The sequence below is a fragment of the Accipiter gentilis genome, chromosome 19, assembly GCF_929443795.1.
Source record: "Accipiter gentilis chromosome 19, bAccGen1.1, whole genome shotgun sequence".
Classification (NCBI taxonomy): domain Eukaryota; kingdom Metazoa; phylum Chordata; class Aves; order Accipitriformes; family Accipitridae; genus Astur; species Astur gentilis.
Window position 1 is genome coordinate 26178406 of NC_064898.1, and position 23317 is coordinate 26201722.

At 49.3% G+C, this 23317-nt stretch overlaps 2 protein-coding genes and 3 non-coding genes across 7 annotated transcripts; 1 reads left to right on the forward strand and 4 right to left on the reverse strand.

Moving 5' to 3' along the window:
• The first annotated feature begins 4947 nt into the window (after window positions 1-4947).
• Window positions 4948-11886, forward strand: SERPINH1 (serpin family H member 1). 3 transcript variants are annotated; one of them, XM_049822957.1, is made up of 5 exons: window positions 4948-5066; window positions 7725-8338; window positions 8523-8621; window positions 9036-9268; window positions 9448-11886. In XM_049822957.1, exons 2-5 carry the CDS (start codon window positions 7756-7758, stop codon window positions 9748-9750), a joined length of 1218 nt encoding a protein of 405 aa, XP_049678914.1. In that variant the 5' UTR covers window positions 4948-5066; window positions 7725-7755; the 3' UTR covers window positions 9751-11886. The 3 variants fall into 3 exon arrangements, with proteins under 3 accessions (XP_049678914.1, XP_049678915.1, XP_049678917.1); XM_049822958.1 differs by having other exon boundaries at window positions 4962-5066; window positions 7722-8338; XM_049822960.1 differs by lacking the exon at window positions 4948-5066 and adding an exon at window positions 6214-6236.
• A 3478-nt stretch (window positions 11887-15364) lies between these two features.
• RPS3 (ribosomal protein S3) lies at window positions 15365-21709 on the reverse strand. Its single transcript, XM_049822979.1, has 7 exons — window positions 21599-21709; window positions 20562-20692; window positions 20216-20309; window positions 18947-19041; window positions 17890-18077; window positions 16421-16617; window positions 15365-15433 (listed from the first exon to the last, which is right to left on the reverse strand). The coding sequence occupies exons 1-6, from the start codon at window positions 21626-21628 to the stop codon at window positions 16424-16426; spliced, it is 732 nt and encodes a 243-aa protein (XP_049678936.1). The 5' UTR covers window positions 21629-21709; the 3' UTR covers window positions 15365-15433; window positions 16421-16423.
• LOC126048534 (small nucleolar RNA SNORD15) lies at window positions 16086-16222 on the reverse strand. The gene has a single exon (XR_007508889.1). It is a non-coding gene; the product is annotated as a small nucleolar RNA SNORD15 (small nucleolar RNA).
• On the reverse strand, window positions 16974-17121 carry LOC126048521 (small nucleolar RNA SNORD15). The gene has a single exon (XR_007508876.1). It is a non-coding gene; the product is annotated as a small nucleolar RNA SNORD15 (small nucleolar RNA).
• LOC126048532 (small nucleolar RNA SNORD15) lies at window positions 18416-18562 on the reverse strand. The gene has a single exon (XR_007508887.1). It is a non-coding gene; the product is annotated as a small nucleolar RNA SNORD15 (small nucleolar RNA).
• Window positions 21710-23317: the final 1608 nt, after the last annotated feature.

The window sequence follows — 23317 nt, forward strand, 5'->3', positions numbered from 1 at the left end:
CGATGCCCAGCAGATGCGGGCAGGAGAAGCGAGAAGCGGTGCAGAGGCAGGCGAGCGCTCACATCAGTGCTGCCTTTGTCTCACCCTTGCAGGCAGGTGAGAGAACGCTGTCACCAGGATGGGGGACACAAGGGGGACGTGCAAATTTGGGAAATTTGACTGTATCAGGGAGTGTCCCAGGCTGACTGCATCCTCTGCAGGAAGACTAGAAGCATTCAAGGTGGAGGCTGCAAAGAGGATCAGAATCACCTTTGCTGCCTCCACCGTGATCTTTGCGGGTCCTGTGGTTTTTAATCCTCCGAGACCTAATCCTGCCAAGTGCTGTGCTCCCTCCAAGAGACGTTTAGCACCATGACGGCGTCTCAGCTGCTCTTCAGTGCCAGACCCATGCTGGCTCTGAGCATCCCTGCCTTCCTCATCTGCAGCACAGAGAAACCCCAGAGGTAACGGAGTTACCCACAAGGGGAGGTAAAGCTCATAAACTCTGAGGCTCATAAGGACATGCAAAATGTCCCACTAGGCCAGCGTGGGTCGTCTATCTCCACTCCACCAGCAACCTCGAAAACAAGCAACTGGTTCCAGCTTGCTTGTGGTCCATTGCACTTGCGCCACCTCAGCACCCAAACCTGCTGGATTAGGGATGTTCAGTATACATCCCCATTAGTAGCTACTTCTGGAACTAATTAGTCTAATTTGTCTAATACTTTTAGATTAGATCCCATCTGCCTCCTGTGGATGCAACTGCACGTAAAAGGACTCCCTGGGATCTGTTTTAAAATGATCTCCTGGTAGCTTCTAGCTAGCTCCATGCTCTTAACTGTGGGACGTGGTGAACAGCTTTAATCCCCCGGCCCATTAAAGCTGAGAGTTACAAGGCACCAAGTATCTCTGCTCTACAAATTGCCTCCATTGATCCTGGAAAGCAGAAATCCTGCACCAGCGCTGCTTCACGGCGGCTTAGAAGATGCCAGACTCTGTCACTGGTAGAGGAAAACGAGGGTCAGCCTCCCAGGTCACTGCAGCCTGCAGGAAACGGGGAACGTGCAAAGCTGCTGGAGTTTATATTTAAAAAGTTCTGTCCAAAGAGCCTGTTAGAGTGCAGTGTTTGCTTTCGTTTGCTTTTGTAGAAGTGCTCCTTTCATATATAATCAAGTGAATTAGTAACGCTGCTTTAAATAAGACAAGCCAAACAACCACGACAGCATCAGGCCAGATGTTTTACAGCTGGGCATCGGTTTTTACCGCAGAGCTGGGTGTAGGACTCGCGGTACCAGTCGAATTTCACTGTTCTCCACCCCAGCAGCTCCCCCACACCCGGCCCAGGCACTGCGACAACAGGCTGCAAATCTCCGTCTGGTTTGGGGGGGGGTGTAGGATCAGACCCATCTCACACATGGTTTGGGTTTCTCTTACTTGAAGTACGTTATAGCTCAGTAGATTTGCAGCCCCCTAAATCCAAAGGCTCCCCGAGGAGGATAACCGCACTTGAAATAACTCGCAACAAAAGAAAGGCAAGTTTTGCCCTACGCGCAAGTGTGTTTTAAAGTTGGGCGGCTGGGGGGGAGGAGTTGTGCTGGAGAAGTGGATGTGTCTTTTGGCAGCTGGGCCCTCTCATTAAAGGAGCAGAGAAGACGGAAGAAGGCAACTCCCAGTATCGCTCCCCCTTCCCGGTCCTCTCCCCGCATCCCACTGCTGTAGGATCTCCTACGTGGCACTGTGGGGGCAGGGAGCGCTGGCCACGGCGCCTGCAAAGTCCAGTTGCACTTGGAAATCACTCGATGGCAACAAAAATCTCCCCCTGCGACGCAGATCAGCCCGATTCCTAGCGCTTTTGCCCTGGACAAAAATGTTCACGGCCAAGATTAAGCTGTTTGATGACATTTTGGTAGAATTGACTCGTTTTCTGCAGATTCACATCCTAAAGCCCTGCAGATTTATTGTGGCTGTCTTACAGCAATGCACTCGGGGTTGTGTTGTCTGGGGGGATGAATTAGTAGCGTGGGGCAGCTGGCGATAGCAGGAATAGGTTGGAATATACGGTCAAAAATTTGAAATATCTTTACGCTGGGCTGCCTGTCCTCAAACACAAAGAACTATTTTTATTCAACTCCAAATACCCGTTATTGAGGCAGAGCCATTTAAAAGGACTGAGGCACAGAGCCCTGCACTTGTGTCAAAGGATTTTGGTGCTGGGAAGCATTGGAAGAGATCAAGATTAAAAGTTTTAGAGTTTATTTTAAATTTCACTAGGAAGAAAAAGAAAATCTTACATGGGAAGTAATTACACAGAAGGGTTTGAAGGTGGAGCAATGCAGGGCTTGGCAGAGAAAACCAGCTGACACTGGAAGTTTAAAGGAGCTTTTCTCATTTATCAGCTGGTACGTGCTGCTGGTACAAACCAGTAACATTTCACCTGTGTATTGATTGTTTGCTATCAGCAAATTCGTTTTTTACTATGGCAACGTAGTAATAAAGCAGAGATTGTGCTATAAAAACCCTGGGGCCACATCCTGATCATTTATGCAGACACAAAGCCAAGAAAACTGCTCCAAATATACACGAGGGTGCACAAAAATACGATGCTCAAGGTACTCAAACCTCTCTCCCCCACTGAAGCCCTCCCTTCCCAGAAGCAGCCAATTTCTGAACATCACGTTGTGAAGCCATTAGGACCGTTCAGGCACGTTATCATTAAAGACTGCGGCGTAAGGTACCTGCTAGGATGCAAAATGCGCAGGGAAGATGTCAGCCGGAGACATGTTTTGTTCAGGTATTTTTCTCCACACGCACCACTGAAATAATAAAAATAAAAATTAAAAAGGCCAGGAGCCTTCAGGCACCCGAAATGACTCCATGCTTGGCACCCAAAAGGTCACCCAGTGAGTGAGACCCCTTGGCACTTTTTCCCTATAACAGTTTTTGTGCAAATGACACCGCAAGGATCAATTCAGCCATAATAAAGGCTACTGGGAATGGACGAACGGGACAATCTTTCTCACAGCCAGAAGCAAACACCCAGTGACCAGAACAAACCTCCTGTTATCTGCTACCACTGTTATCAAGGTCTTGTTGCTGCAAACGGTGCTGTGAGCGAAATCATCGTAGAAGAACACATTTTGTTTTGCTATTAGAGCTGATTTATTGCAGCTGGTGGAAAATTTTGTACAGGGAGGTCTCAAAGACCTCCCCTCATTTGAGGTGTGGAGTATCTGCACACACAGCATCATCTGAACAGTTTAGACAGAAGAAAAACGTCACTTTTTGATGCCATCTTCTAGAATCGGTACAGTGATGTTGTGCAGGGAATGCAAGGTGCTTGCAAAACAACAACTCAGGTCTGAGGGCAGAATAGTCAAAGCCAGAAGACAAAATCAGATGCTGTTTTCTACTATAGCAACAAGAGGTAGCAACCTGCGAAGACTCCTGTCTTCCGAGGGAAGCGGAGAAACTTGCAGAGCCAAAACCAGGGAGGAGGGGGGCAATTGAAATTATATGGTGATTAGAAGCAAGGTAAGACATAGACATCAGTTAAACAACGATGCAGCATCCTTCTGCTAATGTGGCAACCACCAATGAGGATGGTGCTTAGTCACGGGGTGGTACCTAGCATATCACTATATCCCAGTTTGCCATTAAAAAAAAATCCCATGCCTGCTTAAAATGTGACAGGGTTGAAACCGAGTGGTGCTCAATACTTGTGACTCAGCGCCGAAACTTCTCTATAGCGCAGAACTTCGCTGCAAGCGCTCTCAGCCAGGCAGTCTGGCACAGGGCGGCATGAGCGTTTAACTCCTTCGACGTTACTTTGGGGCTGCGGATATTTGCAGCCATAACGCCTTTCTAGACTGCCTAAGTTTGCCAGACATGCGGATTTTGCCACGGTGTTACACTACGATATAGAACAGCCCCCAACCGACCTGCTGCTCTCACACCTAGGGTGCAGGGGAGGTTTGGAAGTATGGAAGATGTGATGTTCGCCACTTCAGCAGCCCAGCTGCGGGGGAAAAAGAGGGGGTTTTAGTATGGGGGGGGGAGACGGATGGAAAACCGGTCTCTGTGGGATACAGCAATATGAGGAAACTCTCCCACTGCCTGTAACTTGGCCATCAGGTCCCCGCAAAGCAAATACAGGTCCTCTCGGGTGTCACCGAACTGGGGGGCATTTAAGAACATAGAATCACAGAGACGTAGAACATGGGCAGGGGCATTTTCCACTAGACCAGGTTGCTCCAAGCCCCATCCAGCCTGGCCTTGGACACTGCCAGGGATGGGGCAACCACAGCATCCCTGGGCAACCTGTGCCAGAGCCTCACCACCCTCACAGCGAAGGATTTCTTCCTAATATCTAATCTAAATCTACCCTCTTCCAGTTTAAAGCCATTACCCTTTGTCCTATCACTCCATGCCCTTGGAAAAAGCCCTTCTCCAGCTTTCTTCTAGGCCTCCCTGAGGTGCTGGAAGGGCAAGACATGGCCTGAACCAGGTGCAGACATTAAAAACTCGCTGCCTGTAACTGCTCCGGTCCTGCCTGAAACCCTTTCCAACACCCCTAACCTCACAGAGGATGACACCCCGGGAAAAAAAAAAAAAAAAAAAAAACAAAAAAAAACCAAAAACCCACCAAAACCCAAATAAATCCCCCACCTCACGCACCAACAACCACCCAGCCCCAAGAGGTGCTGGGGTGGGGGCGGTGATAAGAAGGTCCAGAGCCCCGTAAAAATCCAAAAAGCAGCGTTTGGGCTTGGGAAAGCCCCCCCCCGAGCCCTCCCGCAAGGGCTGGCGGCAGAAGGAGGGACCACGCGTGTCCGTCCGTCCGTCCCCCCCCCCCCCCGGACCCCCCCTCCGCTCTGCAGCAGCGGGGCCGGGCGCTCCCTGCTATTGGCGAGAGGCAGGGAATGCTTCCTCGGATCCTCCCCTTCCTCTCCCTCCCCAGGAGTTTTTTTTTTTTTTGCGAGGTTTTTCCCAACTTTCCAGAAGTTTCTCCCCGGCCCCTTATATACCCCCACCGCCGGACCGTGAGGTGCACAGGGGGAGTCGAGCAAAGCAGCACCCCAGCCCCGCAGGTAAAAAAAAAAAAAAAAAAAAAAAAAATACATATATCTATATAAAGGGGTGGTGGGAGGGGGAAACGGGGGCAGCCCGGGTTCGCAGGAGCGCTGCCAGGCAGGGATGTGGCCAAGCTGAGATTGCAGCGGGCTGCCTGTATTTTTGGGGGGTCCTGGCTGACCCCCCCCCCGGGGCAGGGAAGGCGGCGGGGGGGGGGGGGGGGGTATTGCATGGGGAAGAAGGGGGTTGTGTTGGAAGTGGGGTCGGGTCCAGGCTGCCCCACAAGCTGGCTGTGTGGGTTTTTTTTTTTTTTTTGAGAAAAGCCATTAAAAGAGCAGCCCCCGCCTTGCAGTGAAGCCGCACCCTGGTTTTACCCCCAGGAGAAATTTTAAGGGGGTAAAGAAAGAAGAGGGGGGGCGGGGGGGGGGGGTAAGGGAAGCACCAACTTGGTCTAAGTGGTCCCGGAGCTGCCCTGGATGGAGAAAAAAAGCCTCCAGCCCCTGCTCCTGCCCAGCCTGGGAGCCTGCGGGACCCTGGGCACCGGCCCAGCGCAGGAGGGGGGGGGGGGGTCTCACGACAGGCTCCCCCCGACAAGACCGACTAACCCTGCCCTTCTGCCTGCCTTGAAGTGTCACGACCCTCCGCCGACGTGGAAAATAGCCTTTTGCTTGCATGTCTCCATCCTGGGGCTTTGTCTCGGTCCTGGGAGAGATACAGCCCTCGAAGGGGTGCGCGCCTCTGGCCGGCTGTCGTGGGCGATGGTACCTCCAAATCCTGCCAGGAGAGAGGGTCCTGAGCGGCCCCACGGAGGTCTGCGGAATGCCACGTTGGCACAGGGCGTCCCCTTGAAGGGCTGGGCCGTAGAAACACAAGAGAGGATGTTATCGGCTGCGCATTCCCCTACGTTCCCTCTAATTTCACCCTGGGTTATGAATTCACCGGTAATCTCAGCTGTAATCCAAGGATGGGCAAAATTTCTCTGTCTCGCCGCCGCAGGCTGCGTCACTCGTCGCAGCCCAGGGCACCCAGACAAATTTCTCACCAGTCTCTGAAGTAATGAACTTTTTTTAAGCTGAGGATGTAAGAGGTGTGGGCTGCCCGTTGCTCGCAAGAGAATTACTCCATGTATCTGTTTTTTTTCAGAATGAAAAAGGCAAACGTTGACCTCACTATGAAACAGTTTCAAGGTATCTTTAGAAATTAAAGGGAAGAAAAAAAAAAAAACCCCAAAAGAAAAACCCTCAGATTTTAAATGCTTGCCGCACCCGATGCTGTCTGCACCTTAAAAGTGCATCAAGGGCAGTTTTGAGCCCGTTGCACAAATCCGTGCTCTTAGGTAGCCGGGATGGCTCTTCCCTTCAACGGAAGGCTTGCTCCCAAAAGGATTTTAGGATACAAGCTGCCTCCCTCTCTGAGGCTACGTAATTCCCAGCCTGGCAAAGGGTCCCTAGCGCAACTGCGCACTCTTCGCTTCGGGCTGTGTGCGTGTTTCCTTCCATATGTAATCCCAGCGGGCCCTTCGCTTCCTCCTCTGTTGGCTTTAACCCTGAAGCTGCCCCGTTGCAGCCCCTTCTTGTCGCCGCATGCGAGAAGCAGCCTCTGAGGCTGGCCAGGAGCAGGGTGGGAGGAGAGGACCGAGGATCAGAACTTCACGGTAGCCTTGGGCATGATGCAGCTTGTCGAGGAAAAGCTCGCCCAAAAGCTCGCTTCGTGCGTGAGGGTGGAATTTAAGCCCTGAGGATCTGCTGTCAGGAAGGTTTGCTGTGAGCAGCGTGAGGTCGGGAGGGAGGGAAGGTCTGGGGACAGGTCACAGCCTCCGAGGCAGGCGGGATGAGCTCCAAAGAGCTTTCAGGCACGGCATTTAGGACTGGTCAGCCTGCAGATTTATCAAAGCTAGTAGCTCAGAGCCCTCGCCGGGGATGGGTGCACCTACGTTGTAAAGAGATGCATCTACCTAATGCACGAACGTATCGGGAGGGGGCTCTGCTGGGCGAAAGGAGGGCTCCACCACCTTCCTCTGCCCCGGAATCTCCCTGGCAGGGCTGTACAGACAAAACTTAAGTCGGACGAAGCTGACCAGACAGTGCTGGATCTTCTCAAGCGGCCCCTCTGATTTAGCTTGGTGGAAGCTCATGTGCTCCATCTAGTGTCTAGAAAGCTGAGCATTTGGGTACCGAGCTGGGGTCCCCAGAGAGGACGATCCCTGCCGTACACTGACCCCAGTAGCCTCTAGATCGACAGGCAGCACTGTGCTACATGGCCCTTGGGCAAGAGAAACATCCTACTTTTAGCTTTTGCCCCACCGCGGCAGAGGTTTGACCTGCTACTCTGGGGACAGAAATATCTGTTGCTTCCATTCCCTGGCCCCTCCTTAAGTCATTTACTGTACGTGAACATACGGTAATATAGTGAAATTGCTTAAAAAGGAAGCATTCATTCAAAATGCACAGGCTCTGCGTGCCAGAGTGCAGCCTGGACTCTTGAAGATGAACTGTTGCTCAGGGGAAAGCCCCGCGCGGACTTGGGATCGCTGTACCCCAAGCGAAGCGTTGATGCACGTACTCTGGCTATCACTGGAGCCTAGGAGTGGGTTTCACTGGAAGAGCCCCCGGGGTCTCTGAATGCTCCAGGAAGGGCATCAATCGTGCTGACGGTGAGCTCTTCTTGCCCAGCAGGTCCTCGGAGGTGTTGGGTGCCGCTGAAGCCATGTGGATTACTCTGGTGCTCGCTCTCTGCGGCCTCGCTGCGGCCGTGCCGTCGGAGGACAGAAAGCTGAGCGACAAGGCAACAACGCTGGCTGACCGCAGCACAACGCTGGCCTTCAACCTCTACCATGCCATGGCGAAGGACAAGAACATGGAGAACATCCTGCTGTCCCCCGTGGTCGTGGCCTCTTCCCTCGGCCTCGTGTCCCTCGGGGGCAAAGCCACAACCGCCTCCCAAGCCAAGGCAGTGCTCAGCGCGGACAAACTGAATGACGACTACGTGCACAGCGGGTTGTCCGAGCTCCTGAACGAGGTCAGCAACAGCACAGCCCGCAACGTCACCTGGAAGATCGGCAACCGCTTGTACGGCCCTGCCTCCATCAACTTCGCCGATGACTTTGTGAAGAACAGCAAGAAACACTACAACTACGAGCACTCCAAGATCAACTTCCGAGACAAGAGGAGCGCCCTGAAATCCATTAATGAGTGGGCAGCCCAGACCACGGACGGGAAACTCCCAGAGGTCACGAAAGATGTTGAGAAAACCGATGGGGCCCTCATTGTCAATGCCATGTTCTTCAAGCGTAAGTTCTACCTTCAATTCTTGATACAAGTGACCCAAAACCTAGCCTGAGCCAATACAGCAGCCCAAATGGGAAGGTGAACAAACCCTGGGTCCGCTCTTTTTTCAGAGCGAGTAGTTGGGAACTGTGCGTGAGATTACCACCCATTCCCTTTTCTTACAATCTGAATTTCTCTTTCCTGCAGCTCACTGGGATGAGAAGTTCCACCATAAGATGGTGGACAACCGTGGCTTCATGGTGACCCGTTCCTACACTGTGGGAGTTCCTATGATGCATCGCACAGGTAAGTTGCAAACCTCCTGCCCCACGTCAAGACCAACCGGAGTTATGCTTGCTGCTGCTCCGTTACCCAGTTTTCCACCAACTGCTTCCAAGATTGTTTTGCCTGACGGGCATTAAGTGAGAGAGAACAAAGCAGGGTGCGCTTGTTCTGCTGATTCAATCTCTCTGTGAGCCGAGAGAATCCATGTTTCCTATTGGGTGCTTGGCTGTTAGGAATAAATCCTAGCTTATCACGCAAATGAAAGCCGCAGTTTTGAGTTGCTGCCAACTCCAGTAGCGCTGGGCCAGTTCCCGAAACAGCATTCGGACCCGCTTCCCTTGCTGGTCAGGGAAAGCCCAGCGTGAATTCTCAACAAGGCTGTGGGTAGCTTTGCCTCTGCCCCTCATCTTACCGTTTCCTGCTTCTGATTTTAAGGTCTCTACAATTACTATGATGATGAGACAGAGAAGCTCCAGGTGGTAGAGATGCCACTTGCTCACAAGCTCTCCAGCATGATCTTTATCATGCCAAACCACGTGGAGCCTCTGGAGAGGATTGAGAAACTGCTGAACAGGGAGCAGCTAAAGGTCTGGGCTGGCAAGATGAAGAAGAGATCAGTGGCCATCTCGCTGCCTAAGGTCGTCCTGGAAGTCAGCCACGACCTTCAGGTAAAGTTGGTCCTTAAAGAAAACAGTTGGGCCTTGCAGTTCTTTGGGGTGGGAGAGAAGATAGTGGGAAGATTTTTCTGTGCTTGTCATCCTTTTTCCAGCGGCTAGCCTAACCATGGCTGGAAAGGATTGCACTGTGTCATCTCTGGGAGGGTTGCTGACCTCTTTTCTCCTCCTAGAAACATTTGGCTGATCTGGGCCTGACAGAAGCCATTGACAAAACCAAGGCTGACTTGTCAAAGATCTCTGGCAAGAAAGACCTTTACCTGTCCAACGTCTTCCACGCCGCTGCTCTTGAATGGGACACGGAAGGGAACCCCTACGATGCTGACATCTACGGCCGAGAGGAGATGAGGAACCCCAGGCTCTTCTATGCTGACCACCCCTTCATCTTCATGATCAAGGACAGTAAAACCAACTCCATTCTCTTCATTGGCAGGCTCGTGAGGCCCAAAGGGGACAAGATGCGTGATGAGTTGTAGTTAGGGTTTGTTTTTTTTTTTTCCCCAGAGCTTTGGTTTGTGTGTTTTTTAGTGGGGGATTTCAAAAAAGGGGAAACACTATTTTGTATCCTTCTCGAACTATGGGTGCTATTCAGACCAGGGTGCATTGTGATGAGAAACCAGCATACACTTTACCTCACCCCAAAATACTTATTGCACAAACCCACCTCCAGAGAGGAACGGGGAAGCCTGGCACAAGAGGGTCACCAGGAGTGGAAGGGAACCGGCATGCACTGTCTCAGCTACTGGCATTCTCAGCTGAGATGTTCAGGCTGATGCCTAGCTCCTCCCTACACTAGAGTTTAGCCTCCTGCTAAGTACCTTGCTGCTACCATCAGCCCTGCAAAGGCATGAGCCCTCCACCCTTCCATCTCAAAACGCTTCTGCACATTTAACTCTGCCACTTACTTTTCTCCCCCTTTGACGCTATGCGGCACCACACCAGAGCTGCTCTGGTCGCTTTGCAGTTGTTCCTTGCTTCTCTCTTCAGCGGTGTATAACAGAGCACAAAGGGCCAATCCTGCAGTCCAGCCCCCTCTATGGCCCTGGGAGCAGAGCAGAACTGTGACAGCACGTAAGTGCAGAGACTGCACGGAGTTGTGCCCTTCTGTCCTGCCTAACCCTGCTCTGCGTGACCGTTCGTTAGATGCTTCAGCTGCAACGGGTCATCAGCTCCTTAGGTAGAACACTCGCTGCAAAGCCAAGCGCAGCTTTGCTCAACGCTTCACAGAGAAGTAAGTGGCTTAGGGGTGTCAACAGAGAGGCCAAAGAGCAGATGGGCTTCTAGAAAGATAAACCTGAGGTCCCTTCAACACTCTTGCATGACAGAAATGGCCCTCGGGATCACGAAGGGGGCTTTTGGGCCAACATCTGGAATTAAACACGCTGTACTAGGCAGAGGGACTCCACTACTCTTCGTGCTTCTGCATCAGCACATAGGGCTGGGAAAGAGAGAGTTACCACTCTAAAGGGTCTCCCAATTATTGACTAGGGCTGGTACCCATCAGCTCCCGTAGCAGACCAAGGGACTCCTGTGGGCTTCTCATGGGGGGGGTGGATCAGGTTCACTTCCACTTTCTTGTTTAAATACAAAGCTTTAGAGCTGCCGTTACCTGACTTCCTAATGACCCTTTTCTGAAGCTCCTCTCCTCCATGATACTTTAGCTCCCTGTTGGCTGACCTGGATAAGGGCGTGCGGAAAACCAAATGTATTTATCATTATACTCGTATTTATGTCTGATAATTAGCAAGTTTCACAGCCTGCTCCAGCCTAGACTTGGAGGCTAATGCTATCTTCTCTTCAAGGGATATCATCAGGTTAGTACTATTCAAAGAAGTAACTGACACGATCCCACGAGCATTGAAGCATGCGTCAGGTAAGCCTTGCTCTGCACTGAGACATCATAAAGCAAGTAAGGACAAGATTATTGAAATGGGAGAAATCTGTGCGTCACAATCTAAGCGCCAGTTATTTGAAATCAGTAAGGACAGTCACTGCATTGCTTTTGTTTGTTTTTATTTCCCTGCTAATGTGCTTTGTGTCAGGTTGCTACATAGAAGCCAAATACTGCATTTTTTCAGACCATACACAGGACTATTTCCACTTATTTATTAAGTTACGAGTACAAAGTCTCTTATTGGGTGTCTTCTATAGTCAAAAATACGGCAGCTTGACCTGACCATGCCTTCTCCAGGTTTGCAAGGTTACACAATCACAGAAAAGCTCATCTGCCCTAATTTCTATCCAAGCCGGCCGGAATGGGAGATTCTTGTCCTTAAGCCTCTTCCCAGATCATATTCCCAGGTGCTTTCCCCACAGTGTTGGGAGGTAGGAGGCAATCCACAAGGATGTACCCAAATGCACAGGAAGCCTAAAGCCCAGTGTGTATGCGAAGACACTACCCGCTGAATCGGCGCACTGAAACCCACACGCTGTAGCACATTATGGAGGATGGGGGGTGGGTGGGTAAAAGGGGTGGGCAAAGCAAGAACACACTGTGGGATATTGTGAATAATTTGCATCATGTGGATGCAGGCATCTGATGGCTTTTATTGTCTGTTCTTGTACCACACAATGACAGTTGTATAATTTTGCAATAAAACTTTTTCAATGAACCTCCGGCAGCCACAGTCACTTGCAGGGTTTGGGTAGAGGCAAAATACTCTTAAAAGAGCTTAGGGAGGTTCCTTGCCATCCTTAAATCCAATACACATCTCTTAATCTGTTAATTATGGACAAAAATTACACTTAATACACAACAGATGGGTTCTCATGACATGTCTGTTGCTATTAGCAGGTCAGCTTTTCACTTCACTTTAAAATTTTTCTCCTGAAACTGCAAGTATCCAGCATCTTTAATGCTTCACAGGTGAAGGACTTACTGCCCTGCCCTCCTCTGACATTTAACAGAACAGTAAATGGCTGTTAAAATATGGCAGCGTAGGAAGAAAAAGCGAGCTGTTAGCTGCAGGGATCAGCCTTCCTGACCCTACAACTCAAAAGCTTCTCTAGCTGGGATCCAATCGAAGGAAATAGAGGAGGAAAAGGAACTGCAAGAACCTGCACCATTGCCGTAGCCATACAGCTAAATATGACTTCCACAGTTGGAAAATCCAGCAGTGTCAGACCCTGCTGGCCCATGTCCTTCCACTTCTGGGAAGGGATTAACTTTCTGCCGCTCAGTCACAAGCAAAACTAAAGCTACAGACATCTCGCCTCCCCTTTTCCCTGAGCCAAAATAGCACGTCTGGGAAGGACAGGCACCCACATCCGTGTGGAGCTCCTCACAGACTGAAAAAGCACCAGCTGCTTGCCAGATCAGAGTCTTTCACTGCACAAAATTACAGAAGCCATCTCCAGCACCAACCATAGCAGCCCAGGAACACCATCAACCTAGAATAGCAATACTGCAAGTTAAAAGCTTTCCAGAGCTCCTGAGCTCATCCTACCCCCAGCTCATCTTGCAAACAGCTTTAAATACTCGTGTTTTTCATCCCAGGGAAGACAGCACCCTCAAGACACAGGGAAGTGAATGACCCCCCCTACCCCTCCTTTAGCAACTTCTTCTAACAGCTCATGGTGGTGGCATATTCCAACCAATGCGTGCTAGAAAGGTATTCAGTTCACATATGCCAGCCTGCACCATTATGGGACAATCACAGAATCACAGAACGGTTTGGGTTGGAAGGGACCTTTCAAGGTCATCCAGTCCAACCCCCTGCCATAGGCAGGGACACCTTCAACTAGATCACGTTGTTCAGAGCCCCGTCCAACCTGACCTTGAATGTTTCCAGGGACAGGGCATCGACCACCTCTCCGGGCAACCTGTGCCAGGGTTTCACCAACCTCAGTGTAAAAAAATTTCCTTTTATCTAGTCTGAATCTTTCCTCTTTTAGTTTAAAACCGTCACCCCTTGTCCTATCACTACAGGCCCTACTACAAAGTCTGTACCCATCTTTCTTACGAGCCCCCTTTATGTACTGGAGGCCACAGTAAGGTCTCCCTAGAGCCTTCTCCAGGCTGAACAACCCCAACTCTCTCAGCCTGTGCTCACAGCAGAGGTGTTCCAGCCCTCGGATCATTTTGTGGCCTCCTCTGGACCCGCTCCAACAGGTCCATGTCTCTCCTGTGCTGAGGACTCCAAAGCTGGACGCAGAACCACAGGCAGGGTCTCACCAGAGCGGTAATCCTTGATGTTGTCCTCAACTTCTCACAACATGATGGATCTAGCAAGAAGAGAGGTACAGCAATACCACTCTTAAACACACTGCTTGCACATCTCTTGATCTTACATACAAAGCAAACTATAAACACCTCTTGATTCTATCAGTAATTGGCACTGTGAGATTAATAGGCTGATGGACCAGGTTGGAAGGCTTTAAACCAGAAAGAAACTGAGCCATCTCCAGGAAAGCCAGTCGTCACTGGAGGACCGCAGGAGAAGTTTCTAGCTGATCATCGTCTAGTATATTAGGACATTTTAAGAATTTAGACACAGTGTGCAAGGCCTTGCACTGTGTGTCACTCTTACATTGCTTCAGGCCTGCCAGCTTTCATACGTTTCCTGCTCCTATAAAGTGGCAAAGCTGGCCTGTCACTTTTTTTATTCCAAATTCAAATTTATATTTAAAAAAATAAAAAATGAATGTTGATATTACTTACTCTAACACTTAACATGTAATAACTTTTTTTTAAAGCTTTCCACTCAAAGATGTGCACAGAAACCTGAAACCAGACTCACTCTCTGACACCCTGAGAAGGCACATCCGTTTCTCACAGACTTAACCAGCTTCCCGGCCAGCACCCTGCCTGGCTGGGTTTCCAGGAGGCCTGCCAGAGAAGCTGGGAACAGGAAGGCTGAGGCTCACACATCCACACACGCTGCCAGACAGACCAGTTCCTGACACCGTCAGTTTGAAATTCCAGTTCGTACAGTGCCTGCCTAGCTCCTGCAAATCGAAATCTGGATGTAAAAGCTGTTCTTAAGCAACAAATTTTGCAGATTTGTACAAGTTTTGTTAATGTAACAAACAGGTTCTGAGTTTCTCAAAATCAAACAAAACAAAGCCTTGATCTTGTGCATGTGATCTCTTGCGATGTGCCCAACAGTCTCTTCCCATTATGCATCAGACTTTGAAAAACACACTGGGAAAGGAGCTGGCAGAACTAGTATCTCTGCCTGAAACTTAACCAAATGCTCAATCTCACTGCTTTAGCTACGAGGCTTTAGTTTGACCGCAGCAGACAAGAGCATCAAAAGTAATTCATACAGCAATGGAACAGAAGTGAAAACACATCCCACCTACAGACTACGTGTTTCAATAGCTTAAGCAGCCTTGTCATCTATTATCAACTTCAGGATCTACCTGTGTTATCATACAGCTCATTAAAGCCAATTATTAATACATTGACAAATTAATGGACTATCTACTCAAGCCTCAAAGGAAGGAAAGTTTTCCCCCCCCCCAATTGCTTAAATATATTACCATCTCAAAGCTTAGGACAGATGGTTTGAAATCCAGAGTGTACACTTCCCCCGCCCACCAATGTGTAAATACCTACTCAGAAGTTTGTCTCGCCCCACACATTCACCGACTAAGGTTACCTGACCCTAACAGGAGCTATAATGTTCCCATATGGTCTATAGCCTTGAAAGTCACATAGTGAATGTCTTTTCAGTGACAAGGGACGTGGATGCACAGAGGTGAAAAAAGTATTTAGTAGAACATAGTAATATTTCAGTTGAAGCCAGAAAGGTATAAACTACTGCAACTGCTTCAGACATTGATAAAAAAGCTCCCCCTCCTGGAAAACTCGGAGAAAGGGACTGGTATGCAAGTGAAAAGTTACCAGTACTACTCCAGATCATGGGGTGTTATTCATGACCCTCTAAACACTGGATTGCTGCTCCAGCTTTACCTAGAAATCAGCATTTTGTCCCCACTTTGTTTAGATCAGGATCTGGTATGTTCACTCCAAAAGGGTAAGTAACACAAGCTGGAAGAAATGCAACAGAATTTCTTCCATACCAAAGGTGGGAGCAAGGCTTTCCTGGAATACATCTTGCAAAAAAAAAGCACCTCCACAAACACTGTCTTTTGTGATTTTATTAAGAGATGTTTTCAGGACAGTCAAGCTTCTGGCTGCAGATGTTACAAACCCTACAACAAAAAACAAAATACTGAGTGAGATGGTGGCAAACCGTTTCCCATAACCATTCTCCTACCCGAAACACTAAATGAACAAACAGGCTCCAAATTTTCAAATTAAATGGCATCTCTCACTTCTTGCATTTTAGCCAATGATACCCCTTTTGCCCACAGGAACAGACCTTGCTAGTCAGATTCCCTTCTTTCACTGTGGCCCTGCAAGCTCCCTGAACTCTCCCTGTTCACACGAGGCCAGCTTCAGTCAGAGAACACCACAGCCGGGCTCTCACTGGAAGCCAAGGAAGTCTTCTGGAAGAGGCCTTAGGCCCTGTGCCTCCTGCTGCTCTAACTGGAGAAAGCGAGCAAAACTTTTAAAAGCAGCAAGTTGCACATTTTCACTGGGAACAACCCAGAGCAGGTCTCAAGACAATTTCAAGCTATCAATTTCTCTCTTAGAAGCTACTCCTTCAGGGAGACAGGATTTCAAACCTTTATTATTTACTTATGAAACTAGCCTACACATTGTGCTTAACGTTACTGGCTTCTAAATCTATCCTAAACTGGATCCCATGGAGGGTGGGGTATATGAGGAATATATACCCTGTGCTGTCAACTGCACGCTGGTAGCAGGTGGTACAATGTGAAAACATCCAAGGCACTGAACCCTTCTCAGACAAATGCCTCTAAGTCACTCAAATTGTGACCCAAGGTCCCCAAATCCATGCTGTAGAACACAACACAGAATAGGGCACTTGGACAAGCATATTCCCTTTCAGATTTGTCATCTCATCTTCACTGGAGGGTGTACTTAGCCAGTTTGCAGCGTGCCTTAAACCATGCCCCCTTCATCCAGGGCAATACTCTAAACCCAACCCAGCTGATCACTGCGCCTGGTACAATGCAGCAGCTTTTCCTCCCAGTATCCCAGCTACCGTACAGCTTTTTTGGTGACATGACACCTTTTCCACATGGATCCTCCCACCACACGCAGGCACTTACTCCTCAGGCAGTGGGAACCGGCTGAGGCATAGCTGGCTGTTCTGGTTTGCCACCTTTCTGCTCTGAAATGGGGGTGGTGGGCAAGATCTCTTCTTTGGGTTCCACAATGCTGACGTGGTCTGGCAGAGGCTTTTTGGGGCCAATCTTTCCACTCGGGTCCCACGGCAACATAATCTTTACTTTGATGCCCAGTACTCCTGTGAAGAGTGACAGGGTAACACAGACACGCTCATTAGACACAGATCAAGTACACGTTCAGTAGGGACAAGCCCCAAGGTCACAAAATATGCTATCTGCACCAAAAACATCTCCTGACAACACTGAAGATGCAAGCTGATTGACACAAACGGGCTATAGCTTAAAAATCTAATTACTGTGAATTTACATCAGCGTGTTTACCTTTATCCAATTCATTGCCTTTGTTAACTGCAGCCTGGGAATACACTGAAAATGTGCTATATCCTTAAATCATGCTAAGCCTGGTTTTAAACCCTGTCCTTCCTGAGATAACTCAGCTCACTTTCCTAGGAAATTGCACTGGGTTTTTTGCATCCCTTCTCAGACAAATGCCTCTAAATCATCCAATGAGTAGGACATCCTGCCCAAGGCAGCCTTAGCACAGCACCACAGAACATGGCACTGAACAGGCTGCAATGACACAAGGACATCCCTTCTGACTCGTCATCGTATCATCACCGAAGGGAGGGCGGAGAATAGTTTTGTCTATGCTAGTATCCCTATATCAGGTGTTCTGCAATTAAGTAACCCAAAGCCAATTAAGATGCAGAAGTCATTTGTGTTTTACCAGGGGGAAGGACAAGTGTCAGCAGGCTTGGCTAGTTTAGCTGGGAAGACTTGCCAGGTCACAGCTAGGGGGGAAAACTGTCTGACACTTGGTTTTTCATGGGTCTTGTAGCACCCGTGTTCTGTCTGCCTACCCCTGGGAGCCAAGAATCCAAACTGCCAGCAGCTCTTAAACTCCATCAATATGCATTTCAAGTTGTTTGCTACCCAACCTCAGAGGCCACAGGACACAAGTGACAGTATCTGGAAAATCTAAAGCCACATTCTCAACTGGAAAAAACATGCAATCCCCACCACTAGAAAAGTGGATGACCTGGGATGACTACACAAAATTCTGCTGTGTGCTCATGGCCCCTTCTCCATTTCCCATTCACATAAATGCAAATAAAGCTCTACTTCAGATGTAATGTGCAAACTCCACAGCGAGAGCTTAGTTGCAAAAGCCCAAGAGAACAAGAGATTTTCAGAGTCAGAACTACCGGTAGCACAACCGAACCACTTTGCAAGATCAGTGGTGCATCAAAATCATGTGAGTTACCGTCCCAGGTGACAGAGGGAAACCTCCAACCTGCAGGCACGGGATGCCAGGAGTTGAGATCTGGCTCTGAAGCACTGATAGAAGGAACCAACAGAGCTGCAAAGGGATCTGTATCCCAGCCACTCACCCTGCCGGAGAAGGACGTGACGCACAGCTGTGTCAACGTAGTAATTCACTGGGTCTCCACTGTGGATCATCAAGCCATCCACAAACTTCATGGACTTGGCACGCTGACCTCTGAGTTTGCCGGACACAACCACCTCGCAACCCTTGGCACCGCTCTCCATGATGAAGCGGAGGACACCATAGCAGGCTCTGCAGGGAGAGAGCAGCAACAGCCACAGCATTACTCCCACTCTGCCAAATCCACGTGGCTCCGTGGAGGCATTTTACACCAATTTCAAGCACAGACAATCACACTTCAAGTTCTGTTTGTGAGAAGCCTTCCGAACGCACACCCTGTCAATGCTATGCAAAGCAGCAAAAATCTTCACACTGTTTTAGCGGTCAAACCCAGCCTAAGAAAACCCCTGTGACTTATGGTCCTTGTAAGGTTGTGGGAACAGTGATAAGCACACAGTCTTTGTGACACAAAAGCAGCTCCACAGCTGAAGGTGGCCAACACACCCATGTCAGGAGTGCAGCTTCCCATCCCTTCTCAGACAAATGCCTCTAAATCATTCAATGATGACAGGATGCTCCTGCTGAAGAACCACACACAGCATCACAGAACATGACGCTGCCGAGGTACCGCAACAAGAGCCACCCACTTCTGACTCGTCATCTTATCATCACTGAAGGGATCTGAGAAGCAAGGCCACTGTCACCTGAACTACAATTCAGCCAGAAGGCATGAAATTCTATTTCACTCCTCCACCAATTTATTCACAAAGAAATAAATGCAAGCTTTAAGCACACCAGTCAGACAACTTGTAATCTGATCTACTCTAAGACTACAACTTTCATGTCTGACATACATTCTAACAACTACTATCAAAGGTAACTAGGGACTAAACAAAAAGCTTCCATACGGTAGAATTATCAACATAAACTGCCCTCTCCAAGTGCAGCATTACTAGGTTAAATATTCAAACTAAAGATGAGCCGGCAAGGAGGTTTTTTGAAATGGTATTGGAATCCCATGCTTCCTTAGTGTGCCAACACATCCAACTTGCTCTACTCACCGACGCACTGCTAAACCTCCCAGAAGCTTGTACCGCAGGGACTCTGCCTGAGCGATTGCGCACAGACCTCTTGTGGCCACCTTCTCAGCATAGAGCTACAAAGGAGAAGAAGTAAACTCAGAAACAGAGCTGTATTTCAAGACAGTTTTCAGTTAGTCCTTCCCCATTCACATGCAGAAGTTTTTTCCTTGGACACTACACTCCCGTAAGTCCTTCAGCGCCTGTCTCCTACTCCAGGCAGAGCTGAGACACAGTGATGAGACTCCAGTGAAAGTCAGGAGACTATTAAAACGTCCATGCTGCAGTCTCCAAGAGCTGCTGCTTCAAACAGCCCCAGAACATTAAGTATCACTGGAGAGAGGTATCCAGACGATCACAAAAACTTCACTTGAGACACAGTTTTTACAACACATCAGTTACATTAAGTCTGCTTAAGTATTAAAATCAAACCTAAGAAAAGGTTTGATTTTTGAAAGCTGGGAGAGTGAGGTGTATTAAATCTAACATTTCCAAGAGACCAAAGTCTGATACTTCAGAAGAACCAGGCATTCAAAATCACGCACATGATATTCCTAGAACTGACAAATCATGATGCGCTCTGTGAGCGTTTGTGCCATTCAGTGTGTTTAAGCATTTGCTGGAGATAATCGGCAATCTTCACTGTTTAATGGGATCGAGCAACACTGGCCAAGCAGGAATCAATGCAACCACCACACCAGACCACACATTCCCCATCCCCCCCAATTTGTTTTAGAGGAAAGTACTAGTAAGGTACAGATTTCAAACATTAAAAGACCAGAAATAACTGGTGTGTCACTTACACTGTCTATTTCATTACAGTATCATACTCAAAAATCTCAAAGATCCTTCTGCACCAAAAGAATTTCTTTGTAAGGACAGAAGCATTTTGAATACAATAAGGGTAATGGTAACACACGAATACCAAACATTATGCTGTTAGATGAGCTTCTCACCTCAGTATCGGGACAGCGACATTCTCTACAAAACATTACAGGTATGTTTAAAAAGTTTTATCTGCTTCCTCCTTTTTGGGTCATCAGAGAAAACGAGCTGAAGTGACAGTGCTCAAAATACCACACACAGCAAAGCATTTTGTATTTCAGTACAAGAGGGTTTTGTGAGAATAGGTAAAACAGGCCCCAAGTTATCTTCAAGTCAAACTGCCTTTCGGCTGACAACATCCAGACAGTACACAAATTAACTACACAACCCACTTACCACTTACTGTTTTAACCAAGACACTTTTACCTCAACGCTTCCCTCAGGGAAGCCAAACCTCTTCTGCACGACAGCTGTCAGCTCCCGGATGCGGCGTCCCTTTTCGCCCAGGACATTCTGAGTTCTGCAAAAAAAAAGCACAGTACGCCTTAGAAAAGTGTCTCCAGGTCTGAGCCTGTAACCATCCCAAAGAGCTTCCAGCCCGAGCATCTAACTTAGTTGAGGGGTTGTAACAGTGCTGTATCACTAAAGATCACTTCAAGATCTCTTTCTCAAGTAGTTTCCCCTAATATGGACCACTTTAAGCTTCAGCCTGCAGCAGCATCCCTTACAGCCGTGCACAGCACCTGTGAGTCAACAACAGCATCTCAGTTACCTGGTGGCAAGTATGATAATCTCAGTCCTGGTTGGAGTGACCCGGACTTCTACTCCGGAGTACCCATCTTCAGCCAGTTCACGAGTCAGAAACTCATTCAGCTCAGCTTTGAAGATACCATCAGCGACAAACTAAAAAACAAACAGACCAAGTCAAGCTCTATTCAAGTGCTCAACCTGAACACAAGATTTTCACATTCTGAGTTTGGGTGCAACCCACCCTGCACACTGCCAGTCTCTCCCCACAAGGAGAGGAAGCAGCAGTGGCGAGAAATAAAAGCATCTCTGCTGAAGTTCCCAGAGACAATTCACTTCTAGCAGGAGCCTACCCCACTGCCTGATCCACACCTCGCTACAGCCACACTTCCATGCTGAAATCATAGCTTGCTGCTACATCTTGCCATGGCACTTTGATTCGGTATGAATTTATATAAAATAATTACGGGGTAGGTGTGTGTGTGTGTGCGTCCCAACCCTTTACCATCCCCACAGGGGCCTGCTGCTAGGGCTCCCACTCCCACCCTGACAGCGCACAGGCCCCAAGCCCCCCTCCCTCCCTCTCCACGACAGGCAGAGCCCTGCACCCTCCCGCCCCCTCTGACCCACAGAACCAGGGAGTCACTAAACCCAAACTCGTCCCACTAAAGAAAAAAAAAAAAACAACCCACAAGGAAAACCAAGCAAGTTCATCAGCTTCCAGCACCGCTCCGCGTCCCTCAGCACAGCCCCCGCCTGCCTCCCTTCTGCACACAAGCTCGGAGCTCTGTGCAAGCCCCAAGCAGAGCTGGGGGGGTGGATCATGGCTTCCCCCCGCCGGGTCCCGCGCAAGGCCCTCCGCGCCCTCCCTCACTCCGGCCTCCCGCCGCTGCCGCCATGTTCCCCGCCGGGCCGCCGAACCGCATCCGCCGCCATCCTCCCGCATCCGCCGCCATCCCCTCGCCGCCGCCCCGCCCCGGCGACGCTCGGGGCCGCCCCCGGCGCGAATCCACCGATATGGAAGTGCCCCGCGGCCCCGGCGAGCCGGGCCGCCGCCCTCACCTTGCGCTTCTTGGAGATCTGCACCGCCATCTTGAGCCGCGCCGCCCGGCGGAAAGGAGGGAGCGGGCCCTAGAGGGAGGGCTATATCTGCCTTCTGCCGCTTCCCATTGGGCCGGAGGATCACGTGGGCCGGCGGGCGGGGGCCGATGGGAAATGTAGTCTTCCCCGTGCCTTGGCGCGCCGCCATGTTGGGGAGGCTGAACCCTACCGCTGTCAGTGGGGTTTTCCAACCTGTCAGGTTGCTGTGAACGTCCACGGTCTCCATTAAAACTGTTATAAAACCGGCATAAACGGGCACAGGAGCTGGCAGCAAGATAATTCACCCCGATTTGCTACTTGGAGGCCCGCTCTGGCGGTAGAGATGCCCTCCCCTCATGGCACTGTGGCTGGCCGCCCCAGGTGTGAGGGGAGCGCAGCTCGAGGGCCGGCCTGTCTCCTAACAGGCTGCTGCTTCTGTCGTTTTAACCTTTTTTTAGGCAGTCACAGAGGAAGGAAAGGCCCATCAGGAAAAAGCTGTGAAAATCACAGAGAGGCTGTTTGGTTATTTCCAGGGAAACATCAAGAGTCTTTGCTGCCAGAGGATGCTGCACTGTTATCCATTAACTTGCTGCTTAATGTAAATTTTAACAGTAGCTATTAACTATTTATTGGTAACTGTAAATAAGTATGATCGCTAACTGTAAACTTAAAGCTATTGCAGGTCTTCCCTACTCTGTGTGCAGCATCTTGAGCAGCAGGGCTATAGTCCCTATGCCTCGCTGCAAGACAAATGATTCAGTAAATAGGACAGTCGTGGCTCCAGGGCAGATCTTCTGTGGGTTTTTTTGACTCCTATGATGGTATCATCACCTCACCAGTCCAAGCATTGGGTTAAATTAGTAATAGCAGGATGAGATTTCTCGCTTGAAACTTCTGCCGTGGCCAAAGATGGGGAAAGTGGCAAATTTTTTTGGAAATGGTTTAGGGATTGTAGGGGATTACAAGGGTTTGGTTGTGCCATTTCTATTAGAAATAATAATAATGGGCAGAATCGATACATGAAAATACCTGCACACTAGTGGGTAAATATGGTCTGTTTGGGAAGAGTCGGCAAAGGGAAGCCCTGCCTTGCAAACCTCCCAGAAGGGAGCCAGAAGATAGGGGATAAGGGCAAAAAGGTTGAAATGAGCAGCTTGGCTTTCTGTAAGGCTTCTCTTGGAAAGCCTTGCCAGAGGTTTTACAGAAACTGAGCGGCCATGGGCGACGGCAGGGGCATTGCACAGCTCTGCTCCTTACATGGAGCTTACATGCTGCAGGGGTCTGTGCAACAAAAGAAGAAATGAAATGTCAGAATTACCAAAAAAGAAAGAAGAAATGGGAGACCATCATTTCATGGCTCTGTAAATAATTCTGTGGTGTGCCCACTGGGTACATCTGATCCTGTGTCTCCAAAAGGGTAAATGAGACTCGGGAGAGAGTCCGAGCAGTACAGCAGGGATGCTTACAGGTCTGGCAGCACCTATGCGTGAAGTGAGCTGTGCAGGTTGGGACTCAACCTGGGAAAGATAAAATGGGGTCGAAATCTACCAACCCACACAAGCTTTGAGAGGACAGGCAGGGTCTGGCTATTCGCGGTTCTCCCACGAAGAGCAGATGAAGGCAGTGGGAGCTCGGTGGATGCTGCAAACAGGTTTGTCATATTTTCAGTTTTCTTTGGGCTTTTGGCTACAGAAGGAAATG

Bases quoted from the DNA above. Each gene is read 5' to 3' on its own strand.
- SERPINH1 (XM_049822957.1), top strand. From the start codon at position 7,756: ATGTGGATTACTCTGGTGCTCGCTCTCTGCGGCCTCGCTGCGGCCGTG. The intron at 8,339-8,522 runs GTAAGTTCTACC...TCTTTCCTGCAG, and splicing joins CAATGCCATGTTCTTCAAGC to CTCACTGGGATGAGAAGTTC. The intron at 9,269-9,447 runs GTAAAGTTGGTC...TTCTCCTCCTAG, and splicing joins AAGTCAGCCACGACCTTCAG to AAACATTTGGCTGATCTGGG.
- RPS3 (XM_049822979.1), bottom strand. From the start codon at position 21,628: ATGGCGGTGCAGATCTCCAAGAAGCGCAAG. The intron at 20,310-20,561 runs GTAACTGAGATG...TTTTTTTTGCAG, and splicing joins ATTATCATACTTGCCACCAG to AACTCAGAATGTCCTGGGCG. The intron at 16,618-17,889 runs GTGAGTGGCTGG...CACTCTTCACAG, and splicing joins TCACGTCCTTCTCCGGCAGG to GAGTACTGGGCATCAAAGTA.